The sequence below is a fragment of the Anomalospiza imberbis genome, chromosome 13, assembly GCF_031753505.1.
Source record: "Anomalospiza imberbis isolate Cuckoo-Finch-1a 21T00152 chromosome 13, ASM3175350v1, whole genome shotgun sequence".
Classification (NCBI taxonomy): domain Eukaryota; kingdom Metazoa; phylum Chordata; class Aves; order Passeriformes; family Viduidae; genus Anomalospiza; species Anomalospiza imberbis.
In genome coordinates, this window is record NC_089693.1 from 746,262 (window position 1) to 760,795 (window position 14,534).

Below are 14,534 nucleotides of genomic sequence, written 5' to 3' on the forward strand. Positions count from 1 at the left end.
GAACCCGGCCTTTGCTCCTGCTCCTGCTGGCACCCAGAATATTCCCAGGCTCGTTCTTGCCAGCAGGGAACCTGCACTTGGCTGTTTGAAGGGTTTTTCTGTCCCAAGCAGCCTTTGGGATCCATGTGCACAATGGGCCGTGGCAGAAGTGGTGCTCTGGCAAGAAGTCCCCAGTGCACTGGAGCTCCCAAGGGACCTCGAGCTGGTTCTTCCTGGGGCCAGGGGAGGGGGGTTCTGTTTCTAGCTGCTGCTTTTGCCAGTTTTTTCCTGGAGAATTCCTGAGGCTGCCGTGGGACAAAGCCTGGCTACCCACATTGCACGTCCTGCAGCTGGGGAGTGTTTGGGGAAGCTCTGCCCGGGCTCCCAGGCACCCCCCTCTCCAAACCTTGTCTGAACTCCTTGCCTGGAGTTCGTTGTGTCTGTTGAGACTTGTATCTTGGTAGAGGAAACCAAAGTCATGGGAGCTCTCCAAACACTGGGCGACTTTCAAAGGCAGCGAGTCTCTGCTGCTTCTGTGGAAATACTGTTATTTTGGTGGGTTTGTTTGCTTTTCCACAAATATTTAAACATTGCCCCGGTGACTTTGGAAAGCTGTTTCCTCTGTGGACAGAGGGAGGGTGCCTTGGCTGAGGTTTCTGTGGTCAGACACCAGGGTTGGCTCTGTGGGTGATGCTCTGTGGGCTCCCCGGAACTCTCAACCCCATCTCTCTCCCCATGCCAGGACTGCCCTCATGTTAGGCTGTGAATACGGCTGCAAGGATGCCGTGGAGGTGTTGCTCAGGAATGGTGCTGATGTTGGTTTGACTGATGGCCTTGGGCATGACTGTGCTTACTATGCCAGGATTGGGGACAATATTGACATTTTGGCTTTAATAAAAGCTGCCGTGGAGGACTCCAGCAGAGGTAGGAGGAACCTTCAGCACCTTCCTTTGGGTGGGATTGTGTCCCTAGTCGTGTGGCTCCAGGAGCTGTTTTGGAGGGCAGCTGTGGTCCTTTGACCACAGAGGACATGAGCTGCCTGTTTGGGAGGGGAAGGACAGTTCTTGGGGTTGTGTGGTTTTAGCAAAGCTTTTAAGAGGGTTGCAGGCTCTGATGCCTCAAGGGCTTTAAGAGTATTGATCATGGGAGTTATTTACCCTTATTTCTAGAAATAGCCTTTATTTTATAGGAAGCCTTCTGGATGTTTCCATGTTTGATTAGCTGGGGGCGTGGTGAGCTGTTTTCTGGAATGCCCTCCCAGGGTGGAAGGGGATGGAATTAGCTGGATGTGTCGCGCTGTTTCGTGAACCTGAAGGAAATGCCTTTTGTAACTCCCCGGTTTTATGGTGCTTTTTTTTAGGAAGAGACAGCATGAAGAGGGGGCAGGCTGAGCAAAAGGTACTTGCTGAGGCCGTCTGTCACTGAGGTGTTGAGAGGGGATCGCGTGCGTGGGGCTGAGGTCGGGGGTGACCCCCGTCCCAGCGGGAGCTGGGGAGGCTGGGATGGTGCAGGGATCTCAAGGAATGCTCTCCTGCTGCACTGACAGGTCACCAGCATGTCCCAGAGGTGGGGCCGGGGCTGTGGGGCCCAGGAGGAGCTCCAGCTGTCCCAGAAGGAGCTCAGCACTCAGGTGGGTGGGGAGCATCCTGTGGGTTCCCACAGGGATCAGGGGCCACGGGCACTAAAGGCAGGCTGGGCTGCTGAAGCGAGCACGCACGATCCCATCTGCAAAGGGCATGCATTGCTGTTTGCTTAAAACCTAACTGCATGATGTGCACTGTGGCAATTATGCAGATGGGCTGTAAACTTTTTTCAGGAAAAAACTGCACTTTTTCAGCTAATAAATAGTTGGAAGTGTCCCTCTCTTAACCTTTCCTACCTCTTAACCTCCTGCCTCTGCAGTAAAATCAGTCACAAATGAGGAAGATTTACTTTTTTAACATTCTCAAGAGATGTATGTGTGTCATACTAAAAATAATCTGTGTCATAATTGTTCTACTAAACAGCAGTAATTTTCCCATCTCATTCCCATGTCATTGCAGTTTTCAAAAGGCTAGGCAGGGCTTGGAGTCCTCGGTAAATCTGAAGATTTAAATCTGTTAAATCTGTTGGCTCAGAGTCTTTACCTTTCCCAGTGTGTGTGTAGTGTGGGGAGCTGTTCATTTTCTTTTTTAAGTGTCATATTTCACTTTTAAGGACTTGGAGCTGGAAAACCAAGATTTGAAAGACCGAATGAGAGAAGTGCAGGAGGAGCAGAGGATGCTGCTGGACAGAATCAGTGGGCTGCAGCTGCAGCTCAGCGAGGTAAACCAAGGCTTGGGGTGCCTGGCTGGGAACCTGGGACAACCAGCTGGTGCTGACAGGGAGGCCCATGGAGTTAGGATGTGGTGTCCACAGCTTTCCTGGGAATTACCGCAGTGTGTGTCACTCACTGCTGGAAAAGCCCGTGGTCTTGTCGTTACACTGGCATTGTGAGGAGGCTGATGCAATGCCCTTCCCTGACACCCAGAAATTTGGGCAACAGCATTGGTGGCTCTGCCCCCCAGTGCAGCTGAGCCATGGGCTGCTCTGGAGTGCTGGGATTTGGAGACTGAACTTCGTCTCTGCATTAAGTGGAGGTGGTGTGTGGCAGGGCTTTGTCATCAGCTGATTTTCCAGCTGTTACTGGAAGTGGAAGCGCAGAGGAAAAAAAAAGAAATCTTCAATTGGCAAGAACACAAAGCCAAAGGTTTTCAACAGAAGTTTCTCACCCAAATTTGAAATGTTGATTTTTTTTTAAATTTCCCTCTTTTTGGAGGTCTAAGTGTGACTTGTAGAAAGAAAACATAAAGAGGATTTTTTTGTTGTCTTTTTGCTTTGTGGAGGCTGTCTCTTTGCTCTGTTTTTGTAGAGGTTCATTTATGCAGCTTCTCCTAGATGTAGCCCATGGATAGAAAGAATATTTCTTAGTGCAGTCACTGGCTTGTCTGAACTCCTGTTTCAAGCATTGCCTTTATAAAAATAAACTTCTTAATAGAAACTTCCCCAAATCAGCAAACTTCTTCTGGAAAGCTGTACTCGGCTGCCTCAGTAGTGTCTGAGCTGGAAAACAGCAGATATTCCAGTTCCAGAGACATTTCACTGTCAGGCATCCTGGCTAGAGAAATAGGAAACAGAGCAATAAAGCTGGATGGAAGTTGGAAGGGGAGCATTGGAAGCTGGGGTGGATTTGTCAGCTGATGAACTGTGTGAGAGCCCCTTAAACATCATTGAGAAAATTATTTGGGGGGGATTTTTTTGTCATTTTTGCAGGAACAAATGTTTGCAGATGATCTTGAGAATGAGGTAGGATGTGTCACCTGTAACAGCACTGGGAGTAGGGGAAGCAGCTTTCTCTTTTATTTCCTCTGCAGTTTTAAGTACATTACTTAAAAGCTACCTAAAAATGCCAAATGAAGCATCTGCTGCTCTGGTTCAATTAATGCAGCTCCACAGCATTTCTGTTACTGCAAATAATTGCCATTCCCCTGGCTCCTTTAAAGCACACTTTGGATATGAAGCACACTGATAATATTAAGCATCTCTGTAGTGACTTCCAGTGATGCAAGACTAACCAGTGTGAATTAATTAAACAGTGGCAGGTTATGTGGGTGCATACTCTTGACTCCTTCTTCAAGACTCCTCCTGTAGAGGAGCGGTCTTGAAGGACAATTCCAGAAGCAAAAATTAGGGATTCTTTCGGTGCTGATCTTGGTTGAAGTTCTGTCTAAACCCTTCAAAAAGTTCCTTGAGGTCTTACAAACCTGTCCATTCTTGTGGCTTTGGCTATGTGGCAATCCTTCTCTTTCAGAAAGATGAGTTGAAGAAAATCCTGACTACCAAGGAAAAGCAGCAGGAAGAAAGTTTAAGGACTATTGAAGCTCTCAAAGCTAAACTCAAGTATTATGAAGTATGTTGAGTGATTTGAAATGGGATATAGCAGTTGATATTTACAGTAGGAAGTACTTCAGCATTTTAAATTGCTGAAAATGCTGAATGGTTATCTCATTGCAAAAGCTTTCCCTGCCCTCTCACCCCTAGTTTAACGTAGAGCAGAAATTTGCAATGAATTTTCAGCTTCACTTTTGTTTCTTGCCCTTTGATTTTAGGGCGACGCTGCGGGGTCTGGAGGTAACTTTGGAAGCAGTAAGTACAGTTAGTTGTTAAGGCTTGCTGTGCATGGTGGGGTGTTAGAGTACAGGGATAAAAGGGGCTTTTTGGTCATCTCTTCCTGTTGCTGGTCTGAAATGCAGCCAGGCCTCGTGTCCAGCCCTGTGAGCTGAGCTGTGTTTGTAGGAGCTGCCAGGGCACCACTGATGCATCTCCCAGGAGTGCCTGGCCTTGGCAAATGTGCCTGGGGACTCTGCTGTGTCCTCTGCTCACCTGAACAGCGAGCTGAGCAGATCCATGCTCCCAGTGGAGCAGCCCTTTCCATCCTTGCAGGCTGAGCAATGCCCTGCCTGGCTGGGGGGCTGCAGCTGTGTCAGTGTCAGAGCTGGAGTGGAGCAGCTTTGGCTTCAGCACAGCACCAGAGCTCCCACCGGTGAGGAGTGAACCCATTCCCAGGAGCTGGAGCCTCCTGCATCCAGCCCAGCTGCAGACCTGCCTTGCACTTGTGTAACACAAGGGCTCTTGACAGATTAAATGGTATTTTGAGTGTTTGGCTGCCTGGCAGGAGGAGTCACGGGTGTGGAGTGCGGGGGATGCTTTCCCTGCTGAGGTCACTGCAGACATGAGCTGGGCAAGCTGCCAGCTCTGACCCTTCTGCAGGACCAGAACCCAGCCTGGCAAACCACTGCTCTCCTCCTCCTTAGGAGGACTTTGGCCAGGCTTCCTGTGGGGATTAATTAAGTAGAAGTTGTTTTAATAACAAGTACTTGAACACCAGCCTTCAGCCTAGTGTGACCCCAGTGACCAGAATAAAGCTGGGCAGGAAAATCAGTGTTCTTGTGATTGTGTTCCTGTTTTTAACCAGAGCCTAAACACTGTTTGCTTTGAAAATCCAGGAAAAGAAGATTTATTACTTAAACAAGGCCAAGCGTTCGCAGTGGAATCCCAGGTAATAAATATTTTACCACTGGAAGGAACACTGAGATAGTCGTGCTGGGAAAGCTAAACGTGCTTCTAAAAGTGTGTTTATTGAGCATTGCTTCTGAGCACACAGTTTTGGGGAATTCTTGCTTTTCCGTGATTCTTTTTTACTGTGGGTGCCCTCTAGAGTCCTGTCTGCAACAGGGCTGTAAATGCTGGGAGCTGCTGGGTCTGTCCTGAGCTCTCCTAGACGTGTTTTACACAGTCACTCTGGAAACTGGGGATTCATCGCCATCATGTTTTTCTAATTTAATAATATAGTATAATTTTAATATAATATTATAATAAAATAATATACTGATTATTTCATTTTCCTGCCTGCTATATAAGAATTCCCTGACTATTCTGTTTGATAGCTATCAACCTTTTAAAGCAACAATTTGGGTATAAACAAGGTCCAGCAGAGCCTTGGGGGTGGAATGAGATGGTGTTTAAGGTCCCTTCCAACACAGACCCTTCTAGAATTCCACATGACTGCATTCCTCAGTCTTCTCAGCAAGAAGGGTCTGTTAGCCATGGCATTCTCTGCTCTGATTCCTTATAAAATTATTTTCACACACTTGAGGGATGGGAGCAATAGCTTAATAAATTAAATTTGTTCTAGCAGATGAGTGATTAAATATGAATGCAGAACAAGGGAAGTGGAATTAATGCATTATACCTGCCCCTCTAGGTTTAGATGGGATACTGGGAAGGGATGGTTCCCTGAGAGGGTGGGGAGGAGCTGGAATGGAATTCCCAGAGAAGCTGTGGCTGCCCCTGGAAGTGTCCACGGCTGGGTTGGATGGGGCTTGGAGCAGCCTGGGAGAGTGGGAGGTGTCCCTGCCATGGCAGGGGTGGCACTGGATGGCCTTTAAGGTCCCTTCCAACCCAAACCATTCCATGCCTGGGAAGCAGTAATGCAGAGCTGTATTTGAGATTGTTGCTGTTAAAAGCTGAAATACCTGTTCTCTAGTAGGGGAAAGAATCACATACTGTAAAAAAAAAAAAGAAAAATAAACAAAAACAAACCAAAAAAACCAAGAGAAATCTCTTGTACTAGTGATGCTCAGATCAACTGGAGTTTAGGCAGTTCCCATGTTAAGTACTGGCAGTTCCTGTGGCAGGCACATTCTTCTCTCTCTCAGGATTTTTCATAGAGGAGCACAGAGAGAAGAAAGAGAAAACAATTTCTGTTTCTGCTCCTGGTTTTTCCCATGTGGAATGTGTTTGGAGAATTGTTCACCTGGGGTGATTGCTTGGTTGGGTTCTGGTGAGGATTGTTTGAGCTGATGGCCAATCCAACCCACCTGTGGCTGGACTCAGAGAGGGTCACGAGTTGTGAGGAGTTAGATATGGGAGTTAGAACAAGTAGGTTTGTAGTTTTAGTATCTCCTTTAAATGGTGTATTAATGTATTATAGCATAGTTAAAATAAAGAAATCATTCAGCCTTCTGGACTGGAGTCACACACCAGCATTTCTTCCCACTGGCTTCACCTGCATTTACAATAAGTTCCCATATTAAATAACAGCAGTTCCCATATCAAATAATAAGCAACAAACACGTGTGCATGACCTGTCAGAGTTGTGAACTTTCATTTTTTGTGCCAATTTCCCTCCAGTCCAGGTCTATGCTGAGGCCCCTGGAGCTCTCCCTGCCTACCCAGGCACCCAGCTCCGAGAAGGAGGCTTTGAAGAAAGAGCTGGAGAGCCTGCGGAGCTGCTTTGGTGCAGCCAAGGAGGAGATCAGCAAGCTGCAGAGGGAGCTGGCCCTGAAGGGCTCGGAGTGCAGAGCTCTGGCCTCGGAGTGCGAGAGGAGCAAGGCAGAGTCTGACAGCCAGGTCAGGCAGCTGGAGGACGCCCTGAGGGACGTGCAGAAGAGGATGTTCGACTCTGAGGGCAAAGTGAAGCAGATGCAGAGCCACTTCCTCGCCCTCAAGGAGCACCTGGCCAACGAGGTGGCCTCGGGGAGCACCAAGGTGACGGAGGAGCTCAAGGAGCAGCTCCGGGAGATGAAAGCCAAGTACGAGGGAGCCTCTGCTGAGGTGGGGAAACTGAGGAACCAGATCAAGCAGAACGAATTGCTGGTGGCAGAGTTCCAGAGGGACGAGGGAAGGCTTGTGGAGGAAAACAAAAGGTTGCAGAAGGAGCTTGTGAAGGTGGAGATGGAGCGAGATAAAAGGGGCAGGAATGTCACGGAGTTGGAAGGGCAGCTCAGAGAGACCGCGGCCAAACTGGCCCAGTCTGTGAGCGCAGAGCAGTTTGAGAACATGAAGGGTTTGCTGGCAGACGAGGTGAATGAGAAAGCAAGCAGGCTGGCAGAGGTGGAAGGGGAGCGGGAGAAGCTGCAGGCAGAGGTTGTGCTGTTACAGAGGGAGTGTGAGAGTCAGAGAGCTCAGCTGGCACGGCACGTGAAGGCAGAGGAGCACGAGCAAATGAGGAGTGGGTTTGAGCAGAGGGAAGAGGAGCTGGGGAAGGCAATTTCTGAGCTATCACACAAGAATGACACTCTGCAGAAGGAACTTGAAAGATTGCAGGCTGATAACAAGGTGCTGAAGCAGCAAGTCCAAATGCTAAAAACTGAAATTAAAAGCCAGAATGTGCCTTTAAAAATTCATGAGGAGTTGAAGAAAGCAAACGATCTGGCTGTGGGTGACCTGACAAAAAAGCTTTTTGAAATAACGAAGAAGTACAGTGAAAGCAAAGCAGAGGCTGAGAAGTTGCTGGCAGAGAAGAACAACTTAAATGAGAATATCAGCCGCTTGCAAGCTGTGTACCTGTCTCCAGAGCAGCACAAGAAAGAGGTGGAAGCTTTAAAATCGAATGGGATTGAGCTTGAAAAGCAGCTTGCTGAGCTTCAGAAGAAATATGATGAGGAGCAAGCAAAAGTGGGCAAACTGGTGACGGAGATCACTGGCCTGAGGGAGACCCTGAGGGATCAGTACGTGCCGGCCACCACGCATGAGGAGGTCAAAACTGTCCTGAACAGCACCCTGGAAAAGACCAACGGGGAGCTGGCAGATCTGAAGGGCAAAATTGGAGAGATAAAGCAAGAGTTCCTGAGGGTAAACGAAGAAAACGGAGCTTTAAAAAACAAGGTGAAACTCTTACAGAACCAATTAAAGACGGATTATATCAGCTTAAAAGATCACGAAGCCACGGTAAATACTTTAAATAAAAGCGTGCAAGAGCTGCAGGAGAGCAACGCTGCCATTAGGGCTGAGCACCAGAGGGGGCAAGATGAAATCTCACAGCTGCATGCAGAAATCGAAGCCCAGAAGAAGGAACTGGACACAATTCAAGAGTGCATCAAGTCCAAATACGCCCCGGTGGCCTCCTCTGAGGACAGAGAGCAGAGCTTGGAAGGCACCGTGAGGGAGCTGAGGGCACAGCTGCAGGAGCAGGAGCAGAGGCGCAGAGGCAGCGAGGAGGAGGCGCAGAGGTGCAGAGAGGAGAACGAGAGGCTCAGGAGCGGCGTCCTGTCCATCCAGAACGACCTGCAGCAGAACTACGTCCTGGCAGAGAAATCCCACCGGCTGGAGAGGCTGTGTGCCAGCAGCATGGAGGAGCTCAGCCAGCGGCTGAGGGCTCTGCTGAGGAAGCACACGGGGCAGGAGGGGCAGCAGGACGGGGCCGTGGCTCCGCAGCTCCCGGCAGAGCACCTGGAGGCGCTGAGGGCGGCTCTGGGCCGCACTGTGGAGGAGCTGCAGGAGGCCCTGAGCAGGAAGGAGGAGCGTTACCACAGGGAAACGCTGCGAGTCGGGGAGCTGCAGCAGCAGCTGGCTGAGCTGAAGGAGTCCTCGGTGCCTCTGGCGGAGTATACCCAGCTGAAGGAAGGGCTGGAGGGAGAAATCGCGGCCGTCAGGCGCAGCCTGAAGGAACGGGAGGCAGAAACCCAGGCCAAGAGCGAGGAGGTGCTGAGGCTGCAGGCGGAGCTGCAGCTGAGCCAGCAGGCCTTGGCAGAGCTGCAGAGCCAGGAGGTGGTGGCCATGGCGGAGTACAGCTCCATGAAGGGTGCCCTGGAGGCCCAGGTGAGCAGCATGGCTGGCCACTTGGCCAGCATGAGCCAGAAGTACGAGCAGGCCTGTGAGGAGGCCCTGCAGGCCAGGAGGAGCGAGCTGTCCCTCAAGGACGAGAAGGAGCTGCTCCAGCTGAGGAGCTGCAGCATCGAGCAGGAGATCAAGGACCAGAAGGAAAGGTGTGACAAGTCGCTGACAACCATTATTGACCTGCAGAAGAGGATCCAGGAGTCTGCAAAGCAGGTGGAAGCCAAGGACAACAAGGTGAGATCTGGGCATCTGGGCTTCGTGCTCCCGGTGCTCTCAGCTCAGCATTCGGGGACTGGGCTGCAGCTCCTGAGCTGCTCCAGCACCACTTTGTGCTGAGCATTAGGAGCCCAGGGCTGGCCCAAAGCAGCTCAAGTCCTGATTTTACATCATGCAAAGTTTTTCCAGTCCCTTATATGTTCTGGACATTGTGTAGTGTTTAAATTCTGTCAAAGCTTCAGACTTCTGGGGCTATCAGCTCCTGCTTCCTCTGCAGCTGTGCATCTGCTGGGCATCTCTGACTTGCCTTCTAAAGGTTCACTGTTCCTCCTAGAAGTTAGACCTGGAATATCCTCAGGTCCTCCCTTTTTTCAGTCCCTGCAGGGTCTGTACCTGACACCCCCCAGTGCCAGGGAGCACAGTGGGAACCAGCATGTCAAGAAAGCAAAGTCCTCTCTTAGCAAGCTGGCACAAAGACCCTTCAGTGCTTGCTGGGCTTCATCAGACTCAAAAGAATGTTAAAGAGCAATTTGCAGTGAGACATCCTTAAATGGTGTTTTCTGTGGTTTTTTTTTTAAAGATAACAGAGCTGCTGAACGACGTGGAGCGGTTGAAGCAGGCTCTCAACGGCTTGTCCCAGCTGACATACACCACTGGGATCCCCTCCAAGAGGCACAACCAGCAGGTGGAACTGCTCCAGAGCCAAGTGAAAACACTCCAGCAGCAGCTGGCTGTAAGTGCTCACACAAGGTGTTGTCTGACGTGCAGTAGCATTGCCTAATTCCCTGTATAAACAGGGAAATGTGGATGTGCCCGCTGGAGCAGGGGGTGGGACTGCAGCCTCACGCTTCACAGTACACTATCCACTCTTTGCTTGGGCTTTTTCCCCTCAGTTCTGCTTCTCTGTTGGGTTTTTTTCTGCTTTCCCCTTTGGTTTGAGTTGTAACACTTGACAACTTTTCCAGACAAAAAAGACATAAGCAAAGTGGGAGAATTTGTGCTGATGGGATACTCTGCTATAATCCTGCCAAGACCATTCCTGAAGGCTCAGCTTTAGTCATTTCTTACAACCATGTATTTTTTCCTCACCTTGGAAGGGTGAGGTGGTAATTTCTTAATGGCTTTCAGTTGTGTTCCTCTGCCTGCAAGCCCGGGGTGTGCTGTTTGCCATGAAGCACTGACAGAGCAGGGGGCATGTCCTGAGTGCTGGGATTTTGTGCACACTTCTGTGGCTTCAGTGAAGCTCATTACCAAAGCTGTGTCTGAGCAAAGTGAGTTCTGCTCCTGCTCAGATTCACAAACACATCTACCAGAGTATCTGCAGGGCTGATTCTTATGAGGCAAAGTGTTCTAAAATGGGTGTTTTTAACCAAACAGCTGATGCTGGTGATGAAGCCAGTGTGCGGGGCTGTTGCTATTGTATTGAGGATGGTGGAGGAAGCGACATGACTCTTGTGTTTTTGGAAGGTGAAAGCTGAGTTTATTAGCCTCACATTCTTTTTATAGTTAGTTCTGAGAAGGTTGGACCTGATTGATCTTCAGCTAATAGTCCTTACACTATTGGTTCATTAGGAACAACACTTTCCTTGTAAACATCTTACAAGTAATAACAAGTTCAAAATACTAGTTGTGGGATTGTTTTAACTCCTTTTCTGAGTTTTCTCAAAACTTCCCAGAGGAATGCCTGGGAGAGTTTATCTTACTTCCTTTCCGACCAGGCTCCCAACCACCACAACGGGCCAGGAGCTGGGCTCTGGTCCTCTCCAGCTCGGGGTGCTCTGTGGTTCTGTGATCCCAGCTCCTGGCTGGCTCTGGTCCTCTCCAGCTCGGGGTGCTCTGCGGTTCTGTGATCCCAGCTCCTGGCTGGCTCTGGTCCTCTCCAGCTCGGGGTGCTCTGCGGTTCTGTGATCCCAGCTCCTGGCTGGCTCTGGTCCTCTCCAGCTCGGGGTGCTCTGTGGTTCTGTGATCCCAGCTCCTGGCTGGCTCTGGTCCTCTCCAGCTCGGGGTGCTCTGTGGTTCTGTGATCCCAGCTCCTGGCTGGCTCTGGTCCTCTCCAGCTCGGGATGCTCTGTGGTTCTGTGATCCCAGCTCCTGGCTGGCTCTGGTCCTCTCCAGCTCGGGGTGCTCTGTGGTTCTGTGATCCCAGCTCCTGGCTGGCTCTGGTCCTCTCCAGCTCGGGGTGCTCTGCGGTTCTGTGATCCCAGCTCCTGGCTGGCTCTGGTCCTCTCCAGCTCGGGGTGCTCTGCGGTTCTGTGATCCCAGCTCCTGGCTGGCTCTGGTCCTCTCCAGCTCGGGGTGCTCTGTGGTTCTGTGATCCCAGCTCCTGGCTGGCTCTGGTCCTCTCCAGCTCGGGGTGCTCTGTGGTTCTGTGATCCCAGCTCCTGGCTGGCTCTGGTCCTCTCCAGCTCGGGGTGCTCTGTGGTTCTGTGATCCCAGCTCCTGGCTGGCTCTGGTCCTCTCCAGCTCGGGGTGCTCTGTGGTTCTGTGATCCCAGCTCCTGGCTGGCTCTGGTCCTCTCCAGCTCGGGGTGCTCTGCGGTTCTGTGATCCCAGCTCCTGGCTGGCTCTGGTCCTCTCCAGCTCGGGGTGCTCTGTGGTTCTGTGATCCCAGCTCCTGGCTGGCTCTGGTCCTCTCCAGCTTGGGGTGCTCTGTGGTTCTGTGATCCCAGCTCCTGGCTGGCTCTGGTCCTCTCCAGCTCGGGGTGCTCTGTGGTTCTGTGATCCCAGCTCCTGGCTGGCTCTGGTCCTCTCCAGCTCGGGGTGCTCTGTGGTTCTGTGATCCCAGCTCCTGGCTGGCTCTGGTCCTCTCCAGCTCGGGGTGCTCTGTGGTTCTGTGATCCCAGCTCCTGGCTGGCTCTGGTCCTCTCCAGCTCGGGGTGCTCTGTGGTTCTGTGATCCCAGCTCCTGGCTGGCTCTGGCAGCCTCCCAGCGAAAGAGCAGTCACTTTTTTTTCCTTGATTAGTGGAAGGGATTAAACCTGGAAATGCAGCTTTGCTTGGTCGGGCAGTGGCCAGACCCAGGGGCACAGGGCTGGCAGGGGTTGGAGGTGTGGGGAGCTCACCTGGTGTCCCTGTCGTGTCCCGCAGGACGCCGCGCGGCAGCACCAGGAGGTGGTGGCAGTGTACAGGACACACCTGCTCAGCGCTGTCCAGGTGAGGCTGCAGGGTCCCCTGGGGGCGGGTGGGGGATGCTCAGAGGGGTTCCCAGCGTTTGTGACGGGTGTTTGCTCCTCCAGGGTCACATGGATGAAGACGTGCAGGCTGCCCTGCTGCAGATCATCCGCATGAGGCAGGGCCTGGTGTGCTGAGGTGCTGCTGGGTCTGGGGCCGTGCTCGTGGCACCGAGAACCTCCAGGGGCTTCGTGCTGCTATCAAACTAGTGATGGTGACAGAGCTGCAGCACAGCCTCCCAGTACCAAACAGCTCCCAAAGCTGAAGCATTTTCTCCTCATCAGACACTAAACCAGGGCTGTGGCGTTTCAGGCCTGGCACTTTTTTCATGAGACGGATAAAAAGTATAGAGCATCTTTTAAAACTGTCAAAATGATGACATAGAGGTTAAATTATTTTAATGTCTGATTGACCACTTATTAAAGCAGGACCTATACCCAGAAGCTCCAGTTGATCCTTGAACTTGAACTCTCATGGGATGGTTAAAAATAAACTGTGCAGAGCAGTGTGGCTGAGTGGATGTCCCTTAATGATTAAGAGAAAGTGGCTCATTTGTCACACTGCCTGAGCAGGATGGGCTGTGACACACACAGGAAGGTGTCTTGCTGTCTCTTGTAACTTGGCTGGCCAAGTTACAGCCTTTATTTAATATATAAGCTTAAGATTTAGTGCCTTTGCTTCTACAAGACTTAAAAAAAAAAAATCAGGTTTTCCATCCAAACACTAACACTCCCTGCCCTCCCTGCCCCCAGAGTGTTCCTGAATGCTTCAATCCTGACTCCTGCAGGCTGGGGAGTGGGGCTGGAGTGGCCTGGTTTGGGGAGCAGCAGCTGGATCCCAGTGCCATGGTCCTGCTGCTGCACAACTCCACTCCTCGTCAGGGTGGGACTGAGCAGCTCAGTGAGGCAGTTCAGGTGCTGGATTTTCAAACACCAGCTCATGGAAGTCTGAGCTGTAAATGATGTGCTTTAATCTTATTTATGGGGGAAGATGTGAGTAGTGAGGATTAATGGAAGGAGAATTTTTAATTGCTGGAATCTCCCCGTGAAACAAGGCTTCATTTTTAACTGAAGGATGGTTTCCATAAGGAAGTTTTATGGAAAAAAAAAACCCAAACCGTGAAATTTGTTACTGTTTGAGGGAAGTCTTTGAAAAACGAGCCTGTTAAGGAATGGAGCTGTTTAAATTGAGCACCAGCGAGTGCTGACCTCAGTCTGCTTTTTAAAAGCCTTTGCTGATAACCTCCAAGGGGGAATGTGGCATCCTGATGCAGAAAAGCCAAACTTCCTCTCCATATTCCTGAAAAATGAGGGCTGAAGTCAGAGTTCCCTGCTTTGTGTTGTTTGGGCTCCCCCAGCTGCCCCTCCAGGCCTTGGGCTCCTTTTTCTACAGTAGAATTGTGTTTGTCTCCTTTTTTTTTTTTTCCTCCCTTTTTGGGCAGAGTCTTGTGGGATTGAAGAGGCCACGTGGAGGCTCCAGACAGTGATGGATGTGCAGGGCAGTTTTTATATAGAAAAACCCTTAATATATTTACTAAATACGTGTCTGTAGTAAAACAGATCTGCTGCTGCTTTCCTTTAGTTTCTTAGAGGAGTATTACAGAAAACATCTCAGAGTAAAGAGTTACTTTTTAGCCAAATTCTTTTATGATTGCATTACTTGAAACTTATTGGAGAGGATTTGTTTTGTTGTACTAACTGGCCTGTTTTGATACTGTGTTTCCTTATCCAGGGAGTTCTAGCTATGTTTTTCTAAATCTCTCCCATATTACAACATCAATAAAATGGTTTCTTCTTTTTTTTGTATTGTAGTGGTCAATTCTTTTTAAGGTACAGAAATACCAGTGGAGTTTTGAGCTTTAATAGGTGTGGGTTGTATAAATCCTGGGAAAATGGGGGTGTCTCCAGGCTCGTGGAATGAACCAGTCCAAGCAGCGCGCTGTCCCCTCCCTGGGGAAGGTTCCACATCCGTGGCCAGGAGCGAGAGGAGGAAATGGGAGGTCACCAGAATGTCAGCTGCCACCAGAGAGGCC

General features: G+C 50.4%; 1 protein-coding gene across 5 annotated transcripts in view; it reads left to right on the plus strand.

Moving 5' to 3' along the window:
* The window catches only part of UACA (uveal autoantigen with coiled-coil domains and ankyrin repeats), a 42,934-nt gene extending 28,633 nt beyond the window's left edge, over positions 1-14,301 (plus strand). For 2 of the 5 annotated variants that reach the window (XM_068203465.1, XM_068203463.1), the window contains exons 8-19: positions 722-903; positions 1,340-1,377; positions 1,526-1,609; positions 2,176-2,283; positions 3,271-3,303; positions 3,809-3,907; positions 4,107-4,143; positions 5,004-5,056; positions 6,691-9,351; positions 9,914-10,066; positions 12,419-12,484; positions 12,568-14,301. In XM_068203465.1, the coding sequence (XP_068059566.1) occupies positions 722-903; positions 1,340-1,377; positions 1,526-1,609; positions 2,176-2,283; positions 3,271-3,303; positions 3,809-3,907; positions 4,107-4,143; positions 5,004-5,056; positions 6,691-9,351; positions 9,914-10,066; positions 12,419-12,484; positions 12,568-12,639 (3,586 nt within the window). In that variant the 3' untranslated portion in view covers positions 12,640-14,301. The remainder of the gene's footprint in view (positions 1-721; positions 904-1,339; positions 1,378-1,525; positions 1,610-2,175; positions 2,284-3,270; positions 3,304-3,808; positions 3,908-4,106; positions 4,144-5,003; positions 5,057-6,690; positions 9,352-9,913; positions 10,067-12,418; positions 12,485-12,567) is intronic. The other 3 variants (XM_068203464.1, XM_068203466.1, XM_068203467.1) reach the window with 3 other exon arrangements.
* The last annotated feature ends 233 nt before the right edge of the window (positions 14,302-14,534 follow it).